Source organism: Polypterus senegalus, chromosome 5, assembly GCF_016835505.1.
Source record: "Polypterus senegalus isolate Bchr_013 chromosome 5, ASM1683550v1, whole genome shotgun sequence".
Taxonomy (NCBI): domain Eukaryota; kingdom Metazoa; phylum Chordata; class Cladistia; order Polypteriformes; family Polypteridae; genus Polypterus; species Polypterus senegalus.
The window spans coordinates 2,028,208-2,046,013 of record NC_053158.1 but is presented as its reverse complement, the minus strand read 5'-3'; the positions used below and the strand labels follow the sequence as shown (position 1 = coordinate 2,046,013).

The 17,806-nt window shown below is 46.0% G+C and overlaps 1 protein-coding gene across 1 annotated transcript in view; it reads right to left on the bottom strand.

Annotated features, from left to right (window-relative positions):
- The window catches only part of cubn (cubilin (intrinsic factor-cobalamin receptor)), a 279,179-nt gene that overhangs the window by 35,275 nt on the left and 226,098 nt on the right, over positions 1–17,806 (bottom strand). Inside the window, 4 exon segments of the mRNA XM_039754274.1 lie at positions 2,743–2,931; positions 9,613–9,762; positions 12,759–12,915; positions 14,840–15,027. Coding sequence (XP_039610208.1) covers positions 2,743–2,931; positions 9,613–9,762; positions 12,759–12,915; positions 14,840–15,027 — 684 coding nt within the window.

Genomic DNA, 17,806 nt, shown 5'->3' with positions numbered 1-17,806 from the left:
GGGCAAGTTGCACTGGTAGATTTGTGTCTCCCATAAAAGTAGCTTCACTTGAAATCACTTTGTGATTTTGCACGGGTAAAAACGTCTGCTGAAGTGTCAGATTCTTCTTTAACTCTTCTGCTTTCTGTATCTTCTGCTTTGCATTCAGGTGTTTCAGGTTATCCTGATGTTTTGTCTCATAGATTAAATTCTGTAATTACAGCCACATTAGCTCCACAAATGAGACACACGGGTTTACCGGCAATGTCAGTAAACATATACTCAGTCTCCCATCGGTTTTTAAAGGCTCTATGTTCAGAATCACCTTTTCTCTTCGGCATCGTGTGGGCTAGCTTCGCAATAACTTGCAGCATCATAAGCTAGACTTGATTAACGCGGTAAGTGTTCAAAAGGCAGCTGAAGCGCTGCATTATGGGATCTGTAGTTTATTGTGTTACCAGCGCTTCATATCCCCGGGCCATTAATAACAATACTGTAATATATAAAATGATCTCGGGGGCCATGAGTTTGACACATATGATCTAAGAAGACGCATGTTTGTCGCGGATGCGAATTGCTGCATGTAGCGTGTAAAACAGTTTGCTATGGTGCACACGATCGCGTCGTAACGGAAACTTTTTTAAAGACTGCCTACTTCATTGTGTTTTAACCTCAGTTGTAAAGGAATGTTTTAAGGACCCCATGGGATACCCCTCAGTTTTGGCTGCTTTTCTATATATAATCCACCAAGATACCCGACCACGGTAGGAGGGGGGTGTGCACAAAGGGTAGGGACGTAAGCAGTGGGGCGTATGAGTCACATTTAGTGGGAATTCCACAGTTTGCAGCCCGAATGGGGTTCAATGGCTTACCCACACCTCTCTGCGCCGGATAGACACACGGTCAATGTCATGCATAATTATTTATTGAATGCTAAACATTCCTGGAAAGACACGGATGTCTAAAACGCGTTGGTGTGAGAATACAACAGTAAGTGAATGAAAAGATGGAACTCTGGCGAGAGCAGAATACAACACAATAGTGAACCCGCGGCATAACAAACGCCGCGTGGCTCAGACGTGCATGTGGACTCTTACCACAGACGAAAGGGACTAACTGGGTGGTCGGTGAGTTTTTGCATCCGGGCAAATGGGCAGGCAGTGTGAATGTGTAGAGAGCGAGGGTAGGCCGTCCGGTGAAAAGAAGTTTGGTGGGCAGGAAAACGTCTTCCGTGTTCCTGCAGGAGCATCTATGAAGACGCACGTTTGTCGCGGATGCGAATAGCTGTATGTAGGGTGTAAAACAGTTTGCTATGGTGCATGCGGTCGATGCGTCGTAACGAAAAGTTGGTTTTAAAGACTGCTTACTTCATTGTGCTTCAACCTCAGTTTTAAAGGATTGTTTTAAGGATCCCATGGGATACCCCTCACACGCTGCATATGGCGACTCACCTCCGCTCACGCCTCTATGAACAGTCAACGTGCTCGGAGGTGCATGACGTGCAGATGACATTAACCTGACCTGCACTGCATGTGGCCTCTACGACAGATGAATATAAATGACGCCATTTTTTCTGTGTCGTTGCGTCCGAGTTAGTGGGCGTGGCCATGCAAGTTGTCGTCGTATCCAATGGTCTTGGAGTTGGTGGGCGTGGCTCTTTCCTACGTGTGCCATAGGTGTCTCACTTGTCGGCAGCTTAGTGAATCCACGCCGCTTTCCATGGCTGTCTTGCCTTAGTGAATTATATATATAGATTCTAAAGGGTTCACAAACTTTCAAGCACAACTGTATCTTCTGCACCTCTGTGGTGGCCAGTGTGGTGTGCTGGGCTGGTGATGTCACCTCAAGAGAGGCCCACCGAATCACCAAGCTCATTACAAGGGCAGGCTCAGTTACGGGAACCTCCTCTGGACGCACACTTTCCAAATGCTGCTCTGCTCAGCCCTCATGTTGACTTTTTTTCCTTCAGATTTTCATAACATGAAGCTTGTGTCTCTCGCTTTCCTGGCCTCACCTAAGCTACTTTTGAACTGCTGCTCTGATGGCTTCATAAAAATGAAACCACAGGGGGGCACTGTGGCGCTTGATTTCACCCACTGAGAACCACCAGTTGTTACTCCTGTCAGACGTCTCAGCAGTCAGTTGGGCCTCTGGATCCAATTAAACTCTGGCACTTCAACAAAGAGGAGCTAAAAAAAGAAACTTGTGGGCTTTGTGCCCCTCAGACATGGCCATGTGGACCCCTGGGAGGCCTCTGACTCAGCCCGTTCATCTGTCATCTCGTTGCACATATTAGCAAGTCGGAATCTTCCATTCATGGCACTGTAGGCACAGAGAGTGGCCTGCTGGGTCCTTACAAGATGAAGATTGTGTGTAGAACTCAGTGGATGGCATCTTTTTCTGCTCGCACACTGAAACTGAAGGGTCGTACTTGACGTTGGTGTCCCTGTAGACCCATATTTGACATTTGGGACCCGAGTTTAATGGCAGAGAAAGAGAGACTGGGAAGAAAACCCACAAGTATACAGTAGTAGCCATGACAGGAGATCAGTGGGCCATCTTCTGTCTTTATGAACGTTCAATAACTGCGTACCTTAACCAAAAGTTCAGCATGCAAAAAAAGAGACACATCCATCCATCCACCCATCATGCAAATGGCACAACATGAAATAAAGACGGGCCGAGTGATCCTGAACACAAGCCACAGCCGGTGCTGACAGGCCCATCCCGTCCACCCAAATGCCACATAAGAGTGAAACTCACGAATCACTTGGTATTTTGCCAGGAAGCCTTTGTCTGACACCATGGAGTCCGAGTAGAAGTTAAGTAGCATGGGACCATGCGTGGTCACCGGTCCAGGAATCTGCGTCCCGCACAGAGTCACCATCGGAAAACCTGTGACCGCAGTGCCCCTGTAGATCTTCAGGCCATCATAGTTGCAGGTGGAGTGTTCTGTGGGGCAAAACCAGAAAAGCGAACATTAAAATGGAGACTGTGGACTGGCACAGACGTGACGCTGGGCGGCTGCAGCCCTAAAAAGGATTCCAAATTCAAGTTTTACAATTCTGGCAGGAACCAACTCCGGATGAGGTGCCAGTCCATCACATGGCACACTCACCCACACAGCGCCAGCTTGAAGACTCCCTTCAATCAATCAATCAATCCATCAATCATCTGTCTAGACTACAAGGCTGAGTAAAGCTGGCAGCACCGTGAGGATGAGGTGTTTTGGTTTCTCCAGTGCCATCTTACCATCTCTGTTACACTGACATTTATTGGCTTTGCAGATTTGACTTACAAAAGAGGTCAACATAATCAAGGAAACACCCGTCTGGGGGGTTGTTTGGGGCCAAATGTGACCAGGACAAAGGGAGCAAGCCACATCGTCACAAGTGAAGAGCTCAGACATCGTCATTTCTAGATAATAAAAAACCTAACAGCTACTCAGTTATGGGCTCAGCTCAGAGACATGCAGGTGGGTGAGCCGGTGGTGACCTGATGATGGACTGACCGTCCAGCAGACCACAACAGCCAGGAAATACCAGCAAGATGTTCACACCTAGAAGACGTGACCCCTACTGGCCCCTGGTCTGTCCTTCCAAGTCCGTCTGGTGCTGCTGCTAAGCAACTGTAACCCTGACAACAGTCACGTGATGGAGAGGTGGGGCTGAACTGCCCTTTAGCAGTGTATGTGTGTGAATGAGTGGGCTCTCTGAGGGACAAAGTGGGTTTCTGTGTTGACTTCATCTCCACCATCATTTTGTATTCAATTACGTGAGAGTACAAAGTGAAGTGAATGAGCAAATGAAAACGTTTTCTATTCTTTAAACTGTGATGATGAGCATCTCTGGGGGGGACCACTTTGACCATAATGATGGTTGGTAGTTTAGACTCGAGTTTGATGGGCACTGAGACAAGAAAATAAAGTAGTAACACTTCATCTGAAATTAAATGAAATCCAATATAAAAACCATCAATAAGACACATTGAGCATACAAGAATGACTACAGACCAGTGGCTCTCATGTCCAGTGTTATGAGTGAGTGCTCCTGGGCTCTGCAAGTCCTCTCATGAAAGACCTTCTAGACCCCCTTTACGCAAAGAGTGGAGTGGAAGATGCAGTTATCTATCTTCTCCACAAGGTTTAGTAAAGCTGGCCACACCGTGAGGATTCTATGTCTTTGGATGTTTCCAGTGCCTCCAAAACCATCCCGTCATTCCCAGTTAAGGGGTCTGCTCAGACATATTTAGGTGGATGAGCCTGTAGGGTCCTGAAGGATCTGTTGGACAGACCACCAGCCATGAGGCTCAAAGACTTTGTGAGCAACACTGGAGCACCACGAGGTGCGGGCCCGTCTCCTTCTCTGTTCACCTCTGACCACCTCGGACTAGAAGTACAACAGCAGCGCACGTCACTGGCTGAACTTCTAAGGTGTTTGCTGACAAAGGAGAGGAGTCAGGCGGATGACTTTGAGATTCGCCTGACATTTAATAGCAAAATCTATGAATTGCTGCACCAATGAGACTCTGAGCCAAGTGATCATTCAGGGGGTGCATGTGGAGGTGGTGCATTGCTACAAATATATTTGGGGGTCCACGTCAATAACAGGCTGAACTGGTGTAGGAACACAGAGGGTCCACAGGACAACGGGTAGAGCCAGCAAATCACTAGTGAGTTTAGATCAGACCCGGTGCCCCACGTCATGGTGAAGATCTTGTTATATTGTGGTATAGAAATTACATTTTCTATGTGAACGTTCAAATTTGTGCATCTGGTAATGTGCCTTACCGGCAATTAAAGAAAATTAGTTTTGTGTCCTCTGCAGTGTTAAGAGAGAAAGGTTTGGGATAAAAGGTGTAAAGAAAGGAAAGTTGCCTTTTTCTTTTATATAGTATAGAGAGATGTGTTCGCTGACGTTATGATCGCCTTTTGGGGACAGTCGCGGTGGGTCTTGTGTAGACTGGTGAGACGTCCCTGCCATTAATCGGCTGTGATGGCACTGTCAGTCCTCCACTCGTGTGTGTGTCTTCATAATCCGGTGAGGACCTCATAATCGATATCGTGCAAAAGAAAGTGCGAATCACCTTAATATTATTTTTCCGTGGTGTAGAAAAGGGGTCCCGTGTTTGCACTTGTCTGGGCTATAGCGCGGGGAGGATGAAAAAATTAAAAGTGCTCACTTTGACTTAAGGCAGAAGCGCAGTCAGCGTCTCAAAGGCCGGCACAGCTATGCACGCTGGCTGCTCGACTTTGCTGGGCAGGAGACCCCAGTTTTGCACACACGTTCATGATATCAAAAGTCTCAGCGCTTTTGGAGGTCATTCATATATATATATATAGCAAAATACCCGCTACTCAGCGAGAAGTAGTGTGTTAAAGAAGTAATGAAAAAGAAAAGGAAACATTTTAATAATAACGTAACATGATTGACATTGTCATGAGTGTTGCTGTCATATATATGCCTGCCTAAATAAGTCACCTCGCTTGCTCTTACTTTTTACCGTTCATTTAATCATGGCTAGTGGCGGAAAAATTATAAAATGGAAGGAGGATGGCTTTACCAAAACAATTATTGATGGTGAATCGATTATTCATAAAGCTTGAATTGGTGATCTGTTTTTCTGTGTTAACCTCATATTTTTTAATACTTCTTCTCAAACTAAGGTGGTGCGAGGGTAAAATGAATCGGGATGCGCTGATCAATGTAATCGTGTACCAGGAAATCATGCATTGACAAAGCTCCCTTTGCTTGTAATGCAAAGTGTGATTAAATGCATTATTTTTAACGCGTTATGGAGCACATGCATCGAAGCTTCTCAGCTGTGCTTGTGCTAAGAAAAGGAAAGATTTTAAAAATAACGTACACGATTGTCAATGTAACCTTTTGTAAGTAGTGCCTGGAGGATTCAGTGTGGAGAAACTCTAGAGACAGCGTGTGTATTAACTTGTGGATTTTTCTGTGAGTATTTGGTGGCAGTCGACAAAGTTGCTTGAACACTGCGTTAGCTGAGCTCAGCTCAGAGCGAAATGAGGTGAATGGGAGGGAGATGATGACGTGACTCCCCACCCGCCTTTAACTGTCAATCCCCACAAACACAGTCTCTCGAATTTGCATAAGCACACCCTTCACCTGCAATTTTAACTTAGTTACAAAGTGATCAAAACTCTCGTTTATATCCTGCGTCCTCTCATTAAACTTGTATCCCGCATTACCTGTGGGCATGACAAACGCCAGCAGTAGCCTGTCTATGAACTTAATTTAAAGTTTAGGTTTACACCTTGCTTTCTTTCGAGGTAGCAGCACTCATGAATATGGTAGTATATGTCACTTTCGCTCGCTTCTTATTGTTTCGCTGCCTTCTCAATTATATAATGCATGTTTTCTTAAGCGCTTTTGGAGGTCTTCCTGGTTTTCTACGCACTGTGTTGACAGTCAGTTCACATGATTACGTGGGAGGCGTGATGATGTCACACGAAACTCCACCACCATGGCTTTCGAGCTTAACTCCATTACAGTAAATGGAGAAAAATACCTTCCAGTTATGACCATTATGCGTAGAATTTCAAAATCAAACCTGACCAACTTTTGTAAGTAAGCTGTAAGGAATGAGCCTGCCAAATTTCAGCCTTCTACCTACACGGGAAGTTGGAGAATTATGAGTCAGTCAGTCGGTCAGTCAGTGAGTCAGTCAGTGAGGGCTTTGCCTTTTATTAGTATAGATTGCTCTGTATTTTCATTATATTTTGCTTAAGACCAAAACAAGATGAACTTAAATACAGGATGCTTGCATGGGCCGTTTTACATTCTGTTCTCCAGAATTGTCAATCAATCACAATACCATCTGTTTGAACTGAGCAGGAATTCAGGAGAAGCCTCAGGCTGTAGTGGTGACTTCATCACCTGTGAAGAGGTGAGCACCAGGACTAAATTAGTTTACAGTGTGAGGCAGCAGATTGTTAAAACAGCAAAAACTTTATTGCTTGGGAAAACGGACGCATTCAAATAGATTAAAGAGTCTGAGTGAAATCATCCACCATATTGACAGCCAGCCAATCGGAATATCTAACAATCACGTGTTACGAAACCCCCGTGGAGAATTTTATAATAAACTCACTTTGTAAGCCTGTGCTGTAAAAAGCCCAGGCTCCTAGGAGCCCTCGATTCTGGCACTTCAATCGATCAATCGCATCAGTTGTGCATCAGCGGCTAAGCGAGTTTCTCTATCCTCTGAAGTTTCGTTTTGCCGATGTGTTCGCCTCACATGTGTATCAGCAGCTAAGCGAGTTTCTCATGTCTTGGCGGTTTCACTTTGGCGACAGAGTCGCTGTCTTTGAGCTTCATGCTGTAGCCTCGCACTTCCAGCCCGTACTTCCACGCGTAGACGTTTACTGTATATACTCATGTATAAGTCGGGTCTTGAAACCCGAAAAATCGATCATAAAATCAGACCCTGACTTATACACCCGTTCAAAAATGCGACACTTCATTTTGTTTTCTTTTAAACATCTTCTTGCCTTCTCCTCCAATCTCCTACATCAGTTTCTCAGACGCAGCAGCACAGTTAACAATTTATTTCGCCACTTCAACGACTTTTAATATAAAACCAGCTTCATATTTTCTTCTGATCGAACGCTCCATCGTAGATAAGGGATGCTGTTACGATAAACGTGTATGAGGGTGTGAGATACAAAAAACACAAAACAGTGCAAACGTCACTTTGGAATAATTCGGGTATTACCATGTGGTCACGTAGGCACAATAGAGAGAGTGAGGTTAGGAGGACACACTGATACAGAGCATTGCTGCACCCACATAGAATAAAAAGGCTGTGTGCTCTGTGGTTACTCTCTCAGGTGGGCATTGGAAAATCATAATCCCTTGGACAAATAGAATGAGTTCTTCACATTCGACTTATACGACCGACATTATAAAATACCAGAAACTGTAAAATCAAGTCTCGACTTATCCGCAGAAGAACTTACCCATGAGTATACACAGTATATATAAGATTTTCCTCATCTGAACAGCGACATCAGAAGAAGAAGAGGAAACGGCAAAGTCAGCAGAGCGACATCAGAAGAAGAAGAGGAAACGGCAAAGTCAGCAGAGCGACATCAGAAGAAGAAGAGGAAATGGTGATGTCAGGAGAGCGACATCAGAAGAAGAAGAAACGACGATGTCAGGAGAGCGACATAAGATGAAGAAGAGGAAACAGTGACGTCAGAAGAGCGACATCAGAAGAAGAGGAAATGGCGACGTCAGGAGAGCGACAACAGAAGAGGGTGCCAGCAATGTGCGGCCGTTTCCATCTGATCGTCAGCAAAGCATCTCATGAACAACTTCGAGAGCTAAGATCACAAGCCACCTGGGACGTTCATCCTTGACATCTTGACTTTTTCGTAAGCTTTTCCTAAAGACAATATATATCCAGACTCATTTTCAATTATTCCTTGTTCTGTTTGGTGTTTATTATTTATGTAATAAATACCATACAGATTTTAACTTTCTATACTTTATCTTCATATGTGAAGTGATTGAGGTAACCTGGAGCAGTCGGTAGTTTGCCATACGCTCTGTGCTGCGAGGTTTATTAAGGCTGAGGATGTGATCTCCACCCAATAGTAGGAAACAGGATGTCAAGTGAGGCATTCTGGGTGGATATATGGCCAACAGCCAAGAATGTTGAGCCTTTGGATGTTTGAATAGATTCCTAGAGACGAAAATAATATTTAGGTCTGTGTTAAACTTAAAACATCGAGTGTTGTTCGTGCCGATAATAAGTAAGTCTTTTGAAGTGCTAAGAGAATGACGAGTTGTGTTATTCCTAAAGTCTTGTGTGGTTTGAAGTGCTAGAGATTAACCAGCTGTGTGTGTGTCACTCATAGGGATAGGGTGTGTGTGTGTGTGTGTGTGTTAATCTTCAGGTGCGACAGCAGACCAACCCAGCAGCGAGCCTGATGAGTACACGTATTCTTGAAGACAACAGGTAAAGGGTAAGTAGAGGGAAATATCACAATGACACAGGCAGTGAGCGACAAACAACTGTCCCTGCGTATTCTGAAGTGTCAACCCTTAGTGAGAACATTCAGGTCCCGCACAGACAGTGTGCCAGTGCTCAGTCCTCTTCTTGTAGCAGACACTTCATGACACAAACGGGCCCCCTGTAACTGTCATGCAAACAGCCCCCACACATCCCTCCATTTTTTAGTCTATTTCTACAGTTAAATACAGCGATTCTTCAATCTTTTTTCTTCTTGTGACCGAATTTTGCCTTTTTTTGTTTTCTTTGCCACCCACAGTCTCCTGTTTGGTGATTCTTTCCCGTTGCCCATGGTGTCCCATTTCAAGTCATTCCACCCTCCATTTGTGACTTTTTCCCAGGCAGTACTGTCGTGAATCACGACTCAGTGTGACCCAAGGTCAGACATCATGTGACCCAAAACGAGTCACGACTCCAAGTTTGAGAAACACTCCTTCGGTATGTGTGAGTGGCACAGTGCCTGCCGTCATACTGACTTTAATGAGCTTCGCTGATCCCTTATGGCCTGGTGCCGCGTCACCCCATTCAACTCTCACTCATCTGACAGCAAGGCCTGACATGAGCAGCGCGGCTTGGCAGCACAACACTTACGCTCAATCTGGAAGGTCTCGAACTGCAGGATGACGGTCTTCTGTTCACCCGCGTCAATGAGGTACAGGCAGTCCATACCAGCCGGATAGTTTTGAGGGTAACTGGGAGACACCATGCGGCCAATGGGGTTTGTGAAGTTCGCGCCACAGCCTGTAAACCGAGAAAAATAAGATGTGAACATGGAAAATTAAAATGCAATAAAAGTGTATGGATAAAGAGGAGTGTGATGAGCGTCGCTGCCTCATACCTCACGGCTCCCGCTTCACTTCAGGGCTCACCCTGACATTTCCACCTGATCAATTTGGTGAACCAGCAGGAGATAAAGACTACAGATAAGAGGTGGGTCCCTCAGGGGTCTCTGCTGGGTCCGTTACTTGTTCGGACTTATATCTGTGACCTTCATTCCAGTGTAGTTAGTAAACTTGTCAGATTCACAGATGACACTAAAACTGGGACAATGGCAGACACCGAAGAGGCTTGTGAAACAACCATCATGACTTGGGCAAACACTCAGAAAATGGAGCTTAATGGAGAAAAGTGCAAAGTGCTACACGTGGGCAACAGGAACATCAATTACAAATAAGAGATGGGCGCCACAGGAAGAGCAATGTGCAGAAATGATTAAAAAGGCAAATGAAATGTTAGGTCACATCATAAAAACTGCTGAACATAAGTCAAGGGACATGATGCTGTATGACACACTAGTGTGACCACATCTGGAGCTTTGTGTGCACAAAAAAGACACAGCTGTGCAGAGGAGAGCAACCAGGTGCATCATGGGTCTTGAGGACATGTCACACTGGGACAGACTCAAAGAACTAAACCTGTTCAGTCTCAAGTAGAGGAGACCGTTCGGGGACCTCATGCAGGGCTTCAAAATCCTCAAAGACATCAATGAAGGACATCCAGCAGAATTCCCTCAAGCTAAGGATGAAGCACTTTACTCAAGGACAACAGTGGACATTTAGGGGAAGAGTACTGAGGACTGAAACCAGGAAGAAGAGTTGTAGGAATCTGAAATAAACTACCGAGACATGAAGCTGAAGCAGAAACCTTAACAACCTTTATGAAGGATCTGATGGAGACATTGGGACAGATGAGCTATCTGCTAAAGAAACGAGCAACAGGTGGACTGACTGGAGGGTCTCTTCTCGTATGTCTTATCTCTTAGGTTCTGATGGTCACAGACTGGCTGCTGACAGGCGCCTCCTCCAGATCACCGTCCATGGCCGACTTCAGCTTTCTACACTTGATAAGCACAGACATGTCCAACCAGCGTGAGACACATTGTGATTCTCTGGACCCATGACAAAGAAGAATGGACCAAAATATAGAACCTTAAAATGAAATCAATCTAGACAGATACAGTAGAGGTGAAAGGCACTATATAATAGATAGATAGACAGACAGACAGACAGACAGACAGATAGATAGATAGATAGATAGATAGATAGATAGATAGTGTGAAAGGTACTATATGATAGATAGATAGATAGACAGTGTGACAGGGGCTTGGCATCCTTACCCAACCAGGATGCCCCTGCACACTATATTCAGGAAGCAGCCATGGACATTGCAATACCTCCCCATGAACGCTAGTTGGACGATTCCTGGGGTGGAACAGTGCCTCGGGTTCCCGCAGGGCATCCTGGGAATTGGAGCTGGGTGCAGGTACGCCAGGGGCACTGTATTTGGGACTCCTGAGCCCGTGTGGGCAACCAATTTGTCACACCCGGAAGTGCAGCCAGAAATCAGGATCAAGCACCTGGAGCACTTCCGGGTGAACCATAAAGGGAGCCAGCGACCACCACTCAGGGACCAGAGTCGGGTGGAAGGAGGACGAAGTTTGGTGAGGAGTGGTGGAGAAGGAAGATGAAATTTGTGTTATTGTGTGCTTGGGACTGTGTTGTGTCTGTGGGGAAGGCATAACCCACAGGCGAAGAAAATAAAAAGTTTATTTAATTTTACACGTGCCTCCGTAACTAATCTGTGTCGGGTTGGGCTGTATAGCGTCATTCTTACAATAGATAGATAGATAGATAGATAGATAGATAGATAGATAGATAGATAGATAGATAGATAGATATGAAAGGCACTTTATAATATTAAGAGAAATCCTTCCCTCACCCAAACTCCTGCTGACTGCTAGGAATTAAGATCTCCTGGAAGCTCAGCTGCAGGTTCTTCACAATGACAGGTTTGAGTAACAACAACAGCCAGCCACATGGCGCCATAACAGCCTAACAAGCCCAATGACTTCACTTTCATGTTTTTAAAAGTCACCAGAAAAAAACAAAATGGCAAACTAGAAACTGAGAATGAGATGTAGCTACTAGCCTCACACTATTCTCAAACTGAATATAGTTGGTGCCATGGCATCTGCATTTGGCATCATTCTCATCATCTCACTGTGGCAAGCCCTGATGCCAGTGAAGCGCTTCAGTTTTTTCATTTCCTATGAATGTCTTCACCCTCTCTTTCTAACTGTCCAGAATTAAATGATGGGGTCCACCTCCTAATTGACATGCTGATGCCACTCACTGATTTAGTCCTCCAGCCAGCTGCCACTCGCTCTTCACATCCCACTCAGATAACTACCACTCACTTATCTCGTCCCCACTCATTCAGTTGCCACTTTGTCATGTAGCTCAGCCCCACTTCAGAGTCTAACTCTGCTCAACCAGCTGCCAATTACGTGGAGTCATCTAGTCCCGCCTCACTCATTTAGCCCCACCTAGTCAGCTGCCACGCTCCCATCTAGCCCCGCCCAGTTAGCTGCCACTCACCTGTTTAGCCCGCCCCCACTTGTGAGGCCCCACCCAAACAGTTGCCAGTCATTCCTCTGATCGTCACTCACCCAAGGCTGTCAACCCGTTCTGCCTGTTGCCAGCTTTCTGTACTCTGCTTCAATTTTTTTGGCAAACTCAGTCATAGACACCGAGTAATTTAAAAAATATTCTAAAAATGCACTTCAGGGATGTCCCACAAGTTTGATTTTCAGGCTTTATTTATTTATTAGGCCCTCATATTATGCACCTTGTTCCCATCACAGAAGAAGATGAAATGAACCTCCAGTCCTGGAAGACTTTAAAAGACTTTAGTTAAAACTAACTAAATGGACACAACACTACAAAAGCAAGGCCTACGTGTTGAGAATGAAGCTGAGAATCCAATTCCTGGGGTGCCTACTGTCTGGAAGCGCGCAGTTATCACGTTGGCCGGGGCGACAACTGGCCCTGGAGGGTGGGCACCGCAGCCCACAGACAAAAGGTGTTCATCTGCTTCTCTGTTGCCAGCCCACATCTGTGAAGAAAAGGCAAGTAAAACAGTTGAGAGATTGAGACGTGTGCTTGTGATTAATCAGGACAGTACGACGCCTCCATTGGTATGACACAGTGTGGTACACAGCGGGCACAAGAACAGTTGCTGCTCTACTGACTGACTACTGGGTAGCTGATCCTCACTGGACAACTTGAGAGAATCAACACTGTAAACGCCTGAACACTACAGCGCCACCCAGTGGACAGACACACAAAGACTATTAAAGAACAATACAACCAATAGAAAACAGTGGAGGACAGGAACGCATGACACACAGGTGACAAAATCCAATTCAAGGTGAGACAAGCCTGCCGACTTTCATTGTTATTTCAAAATAATGAAGAACGAGGAAATAGAGGACATCAAGGAAGGAGTGAGAGTGGCAGAGCAACCGATAAAAGAGATACCACCTGACAGCTTCACCACTGGGAGAGCAAAGCACAACAGGAAGCCCTCCAAGATGGAGAAGCAGCCTATTTATCAACAGGATGGTCTCTGTTTATGCCAGGGTGCGGTCTCATGGCGCCACACAGGATTGAATGAGAACACACATCTGGAGACCACTTGCTGAAATGTTTGTAGTGAAGAGCAGCACAATCCACCATTAAAAAGGATCTGCCAAGCCTCTCATGCAGCCATCTTCAGCTCCTGCTTGTTCTGGGGGTCTTGTCCTTTTAAGTTTTCTCTGCAGCATATGGAAGGCCTGCTCAGTTGGATTGAAATTGAGTGACTGAGTTGGCCATTAAAGAATTTGCAATTTTTTAAAAATTTGCTAAACTCTTGTGTGGCCCCAGCAGTTAGTTTAGATCATCATCTTGTTGTAAGAGCGTCGTCCAGTGAGTTTGAAGACATTTAAAGGAACATGAGCAGATCACACCTCAGAATTCACTGTGCCACCGCTGTCAGCAGTTCCATCATCAATGGAGAGAAGTGTACCTGCCATACGTGCCCAAGCCGTAACACCCCCAAGTACCACCGTATTTAACAGATGAGGAGGTCTGCTTTGGATCTTGGGCTGTTCCTGGTCGTCTTCACACTTTGCTCTTGCCATCACTCTGATGACGTTCATCTTTGTCTCATCTGTCCACAAGACCCTTTCCCAGAATTCTGCAGGCTCTTTGAAGTCCTTTATCACAAACTGTAATCTGGCCATCCTGCTTGTGTGGCTAACCAGTGGTCTGCATCTTGGAGTGTGGCATCTGTAATTCTGTTAATGAAGCCCTCTGTGGATAACCTGCCTTCAGATATGATAGATAGATAGATAGATAGATAGATAGATAGATAGATAGATAGATAGATAGATAGATAGATATGAAAGGCACTATATAATAGATAGATAGATAGATAGATAGATAGATAGATAGATAGATAGATAGATAGATAGATAGATAGATAGATAGATAGATGTGGTGCTTCACTGATCCTTCGTGTAACCCCTTAATTTTTCTTACACCCCACATTAAGAGTTCATATTTATTTTCCCCAGAGAGTTACTTCCCCAGTTCCTTCTTGGATCAAAGCCTCCATCTGTGAGTTGTTTTGTTCTTTCTAACTTACTAAAACGGTAATTCTAAACAAATTGGAGCCGAAGTGCCACTTTATGCTTAAATCTGACATTCAAAACCAGCGCCCGCATGTCCTTTAAGGCATTCTATTGCACTTGCACATCTGTTTTTCACTTTCCGCCATTTCCTTCTTCGACTGCCATCGTCAGCCAGCTTATGATCCTAATTGGGGGGTACATCTGTCTTAAATCAAATAATTTGCTTGTCTTTTATTCTTTTCATTCTGCCTTCACATTAAATAAAAAAACAATTCTACAGTCCACAGCCCAATCTAAGCCCTGTAACAAATAAGCGAATAGAAGTGTGGTCATCAGCCGCCCCCCTCATCACGTATAACCCACCTTGATAAAGCTGCTCTGGCACTGGCCGCTGCTGTCAGGAATCTCAAAGTTGCTGTCAAAGTTGACTTCCAAGTGGCTACTTTCATGTGCGACGATGGTCCACATGCACTCTGAATTTGTAGGGAACTGCCCGGGGTGTCCTGGAGACTTGAAGGTGCCGCTGTCAGTGTGAAGGGTCCCACCACATCCTGAGCAGACAAAAAAAGCAGAGATGAGAGTGGAAGTGCATTGAGAAAAGAAGGCCTTTTATTTGGTAGAAAACGACTCAATTTATCTTTATTTTGTCCCTGTATATCGCGGGTTATCTCTCAGAGCAAGCAATATCACAAGGTGTTTAATGAAGCAACACACAATTAAAAGGGCCGATCACAAAATAATTCAAATAAATCAAGCCTTCTACGTTTTATATGATGTCTGTAGATGGAGGCCTAATAGGGAAAGGCAGGCAGAGGTAACGACTACCACAAGAAGACAGAGATGGTAACTTATGAGGTCCTGAAAGAGGAAGTTATGTCAGGTCAGGTCGGGGGGCACGCACTGGTCCAACCACACAATGAAATAGCTTGGGATCCTGTTTGGCAACCCCCCAGGCAGACACGCGGTCCAGTCCCACCCTCCAGAAATTACCGTCTTTCTGCCACAGCCAGGTGTTAGGTAGGTGTCCTCTTGGCCTGGTCCAGTTGTTCGGGTCCTCAAAAATGAGGGTCACCCTCGGGCCATCGCACCACATGGCTGTAGTACCGTAACTGACGCTCCCTCACAATGCAGGTCATGTACCTCATTCAGGACTCCATGAGCAACACAAAGTCAAACCAGAGGCCCCCAAGGATTCTCCAAAGAGACACAAGTCCAGTCTTCGTCTCAGGTCACTGGATAGCATCCATGTCTTGTAAACAGGAAGCACCAGGACTCTAAAGACATGGACCTTCTGCAGAGATATCGGGAGCGCCACACACCCCTTTCTAGTGACGTCATGACCCCCGAATGCTCTCCCTATTGGTCTACTGACTTCATAGGAAGAATTACCAGAGACATGAATGTCACTGCCGAGGTAAGCAAACCTCTTGACGAGGTCGACACTCTCCATAGACAGACATACTGCTGACGGCCTTGCCCAAGAGGTCATTAAAGGCCTGGATGTTAGTTTTTATCAGGACCTTAACAAGCCCAAACACTCAGACTCTTGAGACCCCCGATTAGAGCCTCCATCGACTTTGTGAAGATCACAGCATCATCAGTAATGTCAAGATCAGTGAATCTCTCTTCGCCAACAGATGCTCCCCAGCCTCTGGACCTCACGACTCTGCCCAACACCCAGTCGATCCTAGCACTGACCAGAGTAGGAGCAGAACACACCGCTGACGAACCTCAGAATCAACTGGGAAAAACACAGAGGGTCTGCCTCCACTCTGCACAGCACTCACAGTACCAGTGGACAGGCCGGCCATGATATCCAGCAACCTTGAGGAGATCCCACAAAATCTCAGGATGTCCCACAGGGCAGCTCGATCAAATGAGTCAAATGCTTTATGAAAATCAACAAAGGCTGCAAAGAAACTCTGCCAGTATTCGTGTTTGCGCTCCATGACAACCCTCAGTGCCAGGATGTGCTTGATTGGTTTTAGTCGTAAAACCAGACTGTTCCAGTCGCTGGCAGGTGAGCAAGTGATCACGGATCCTATTGAGGACGACCCTAGCGAGGACCTTACCTGGTACCGAGAGTAGTGTTATCCCCCTGTAGCTGCTACAATCCAGGCCATCACCCTTCCCTTTCCAGTGGGAGATGACAAGTACCGTTTTCCAGTCAGTTGTGATGACGCCAGTCTCCAAAACGGAAGCAAAGATTGCTAGCAATGCCAGGAGGACAGCCTTACCACCAGCCTGGAGAAGTTGACCGCGGATACCACATATCCCTGCAGTCTTTCCCTCCTTCAGCTGGTTCACTACCTGTGCCATCTCAGTGAGACTGGGGGGTTCACAGCTAACTGGAGGATCAGCCTCAAGAACTGTGGACCAGAGATGTCCAAGTCCTGACCAGAGGATCAGCTTTAAACAACTGCTCAAAGTAACCAGCTCAGCGGGTCGCTACTGCATCATCATCCGTAATGTGAGGAATGAAGGAATTTTAATCAAAATGAAGGATATGGAATTTCATGGGTGGTCGGTGTTATACCTCTAATGCCTCTGATCCAGCTGATGAGTTAGTCTCTCGTAACCCTTGTGGCGAGTGGCTGGTGGTGGTACCCAGCCGGGATGACCAGGAGGACCAGAGGATGGCTTTGCGCCTCCTCCAGACCACAAGGGGGCGACTGCCCTGGTGGCTTTGGGGACCACAGGAACAGAGCTTGGAAGCTTAACCCTATAGGGGCCCGTGGTCACCGCCAGGGGGCACCACAATGCCTGAGGAGCCCTGGCCCTCAGCACTTCCGTCACACTTGGAAGTGCTGTGGGAAAGAAGACCAGGGACACCCGGAGTGCTTCCGGGTGTGCAGCTGGTACTTCCGCCACACTGGGGAGTGCCGGCGGAAGATTATCGGGAGGCACCTGGAGCACATCCGGGTGGGGATTATAAAGGGGCTGCTGGAGTCGGGTGGAAGAGGATGGAGCTCGGAGGAGAGGAAGAGAGGAGTGGAGACGGTCAGCAAGTGAGAAAAGGCATTGTGAGAGGCCTGGAGTTGAGGGGTGATTGGTGCGGAGTACTGAGTTGTGAGTGTGTTCACTGTAAAGAAGTATGAGTAAACGTGCGTTGGGTGATAAAACAGCGGTGTCTGCCTGTCTGTGTCCGGGCTGTTCCTCACACCCTGTTATGTTTGGACTTGCTCATGAAACATTCTCGAATAAAACAACACGTAAAAGAAAGGAACGGGAAAGGACTGAACAGCTTAATATGTATATTCTGGAAGGATCGAATGAGAAATAGGGCGTTAGGAATCCTGGACAAGAAAATGAACTTTAGTATATTTAATA